This window comes from Otolemur garnettii, unplaced genomic scaffold (assembly GCF_000181295.1).
Source record: "Otolemur garnettii isolate 467f Iridium unplaced genomic scaffold, OtoGar3 scaffold00005, whole genome shotgun sequence".
NCBI lineage: Eukaryota > Metazoa > Chordata > Mammalia > Primates > Galagidae > Otolemur > Otolemur garnettii.
In genome coordinates, this window is record NW_003852400.1 from 758,215 (window position 1) to 760,978 (window position 2,764).

At 39.2% G+C, this 2,764-nt stretch overlaps 1 protein-coding gene across 4 annotated transcripts in view; it reads left to right on the plus strand.

Moving 5' to 3' along the window:
• Nucleotides 1–2,764, plus strand: part of NRCAM (neuronal cell adhesion molecule) — an 88,035-nt gene that overhangs the window by 54,767 nt on the left and 30,504 nt on the right. For all 4 annotated transcript variants that reach the window (XM_012811259.1, XM_012811266.1, XM_012811275.2 and 1 more), the window contains 3 exons: nucleotides 19–151; nucleotides 1,120–1,345; nucleotides 2,121–2,236. In XM_012811259.1, coding sequence (XP_012666713.1) covers nucleotides 19–151; nucleotides 1,120–1,345; nucleotides 2,121–2,236 — 475 coding nt within the window. The remainder of the gene's footprint in view (nucleotides 1–18; nucleotides 152–1,119; nucleotides 1,346–2,120; nucleotides 2,237–2,764) is intronic.

The window sequence follows — 2,764 nt, forward strand, 5'->3', positions numbered from 1 at the left end:
TGATATGAAATGAAATAGAAAAGTTTTCCACTCTTTGCAAAAGACAAAAGCTTACACGTGTGTGGCTGCTTTACTTCTAGAGCCAGATAAAAACCCCACGGCTGTGGAAGGACTAGGAACAGAGCCTGATAATTTGGTGATTACCTGGAAGGTAAGCTGCAGAGCCTTCAACTTCCCTTGGTATTTTTTTAGAGTGAAAAAAGAGTTGTTTGAAACTAATACCTGCCTTAGATTCCATTTCACTCATTTTTGTGGAGGAACCGTATGTCTTAGATATCTTTCTTTAAGAGGCAATATTGTGTAGTAGTTAAAAGCTTGAACCAAAATGAACGGGTGCAAATCTCAGCTCTGCCATTATTGTATGACCTTAAGCCAGTTGTCCCACATCCCGGTTAGGTATCTGTTATGAATGGGAGTAATAGCAGAATCACCTTCATAGGATTACAGGAATTCATGCCTTTAAAGAACCCAGAACAATGCCTAGCATATATAGTATGTGTGTTTAAAAAAATGCTAACTAGAGTTAGCATTATCAAGCTATCCTCAGGAGACAACTTCTTGGGAAGGAAGGGTATTTTCTGGAATTGAAAAATGAACATATATTTACTTGTATAATTTTAAAACCGAGATCATATGTATGTATGTGCATGTATATATATGTGCATATGTGTACATACATACACATAAAAACAGGATAGAACGACAGGCTAGCTTTTTTTTAATAAAGAAGAAGACAGTTCATAAGTTGCAGGAAGTTCTCCAAGGAAAATGAACAATGATGTACTATCACACAAATAGGAATATATGAAGGAATCAATATCACTGATATGTCTTTAGAACTACCCACCCTTGGCTGTGAAACAAGAGTTTGAACGGTTTATGTGATGTTTACTTCTTCAAGATAGTAATTTACCACCTTTGAAATGTTGATCCCCAACAAGCTTTGAATTTCATCACAAATGAAAAATAGATAAAAAGTCCCTAGAGAACATGGCTAACAGCTTATGCTTTAGTGTTTCAATGTTCATGTTCTTTAGGTCTGGGAATTGTATTTGTTGCTCCTGTAAAACATTGTGCATTCAATCCACTTTATAAGCTTTTATTTGGCTTTTCTCGTAGCCCTTGAATGGTTTTGAATCTAATGGGCCAGGACTTCAGTACAAAGTCAGCTGGCGTCAGAAGGATGGTGATGATGAATGGACATCTGTGGTTGTGGCAAATGTATCCAAATATATTGTCTCAGGCACACCAACCTTTGTCCCATACCTGATCAAAGTGCAGGCCCTGAATGACGTGGGGTTTGCCCCTGAGCCAGCTGTCGTCATGGGACATTCGGGAGAAGACCGTAAGTGTGTGATGCTGTTTCCTTTCTGTTCTTCCCCAGCAAAACAGACTTACCAAGGTACAAGCCAGGTTTATTTCCAGAGGTACTTGGGCTGCAAGGGAGGGAGGCAGCAATTATTATGTAATTTCTCAGAATTGAAATGTCCTAGTATGTAAGAAAGAGAAATTTAGAATGTTAAAGGTGATTATAGGATAGTCATCCATCAGTATCCACCAGGGATTAGTTCTAGGATCCTCTCCCCACTCAGATACCCAAATCTGAGAATATTTAAGTCCCAAAGTCAGCCTGGCCGAGCCTGCCTACATGAAAAGTCAGCCCTCTGTATCCGTGGGGTTTGCATCCAGGAATACTTGTGTTTTCCATCTGCGATTGATTGCAGATATATTATAGAAACCTGTGGATACAAAGAGGCAACTATATTGAAAAAAAAAACCCCAAAAAAAGGACACACACACAGTAAAAACACATGTTTCAAAAGGGAGAGATATATAAAAAAAAAAATCTTATTTTCCTGCTCGAGACTGAGGCAAAAGAATCTCTTGAACTTAAGAGTTTGAGTCCAGCTGTGGCAACACAGCAAGATTCCATCTATAAAAACAAACAAACAAGAATAAATCTTGTTCTCACAAAGTCAAAGATATCTAAAAATCTACTTTCAATCCTTAATAATCCATAGACCGGGGCTGACATGTGTTTCAAGCCACAGTTATTAGAGATAGTGACATGTGTGCATGAAATTCAAAATTAATGCTTCTGCTCCTTCTCTCTCCTTCAGTCCCCATGGTGGCTCCAGGGAATGTGCATGTGAGTGTAGTGAACAGCACCTTAGCTGAGGTACACTGGGACCCTGTTCCTCTGAAGAGTATCCGAGGACATCTGCAAGGCTATCGGGCAAGTAAAAGGGGGGCGTCCTTGTGCTTTCCTTCACAGCAGATCCACAAACACCCTTGTCGTGTGCACTGTATAAGACCGGAGTTACTTGGTTCATCCCTCAAGAACTCCTGAACTCAAATTTGATTTATTGCCTCATGCAGGGCCACAGCCAAAGGACCCTGGCCGGAGTTGACCTGAAATCTCACTGCATCTGAAATGACAGGAAAAAAAAGTTTTCTCCATTTTTCCCAAAGATTATCTAACATTCTGCCAAATAAGCAATTAACATGTGTAGTAAATGGGGAAAACTAATTCTTAAAGAGCCAGAATATAACCAACTGCACCATTAAAGCAATCTGAATCATATGTGTTGAACACACAAAATTACCCCAATGATTTAGGCATATATTAAACAATTCAGATTATACTTGAAGCCCATTTCATCCTAACTCAGTCGTTCCTATAAACATTAGTTATCTTTGTACAGAAAGACCCTCTGGTGGAGATTTTCTGATTTGGGGGCAGCCAAAGAACTCACATATACAG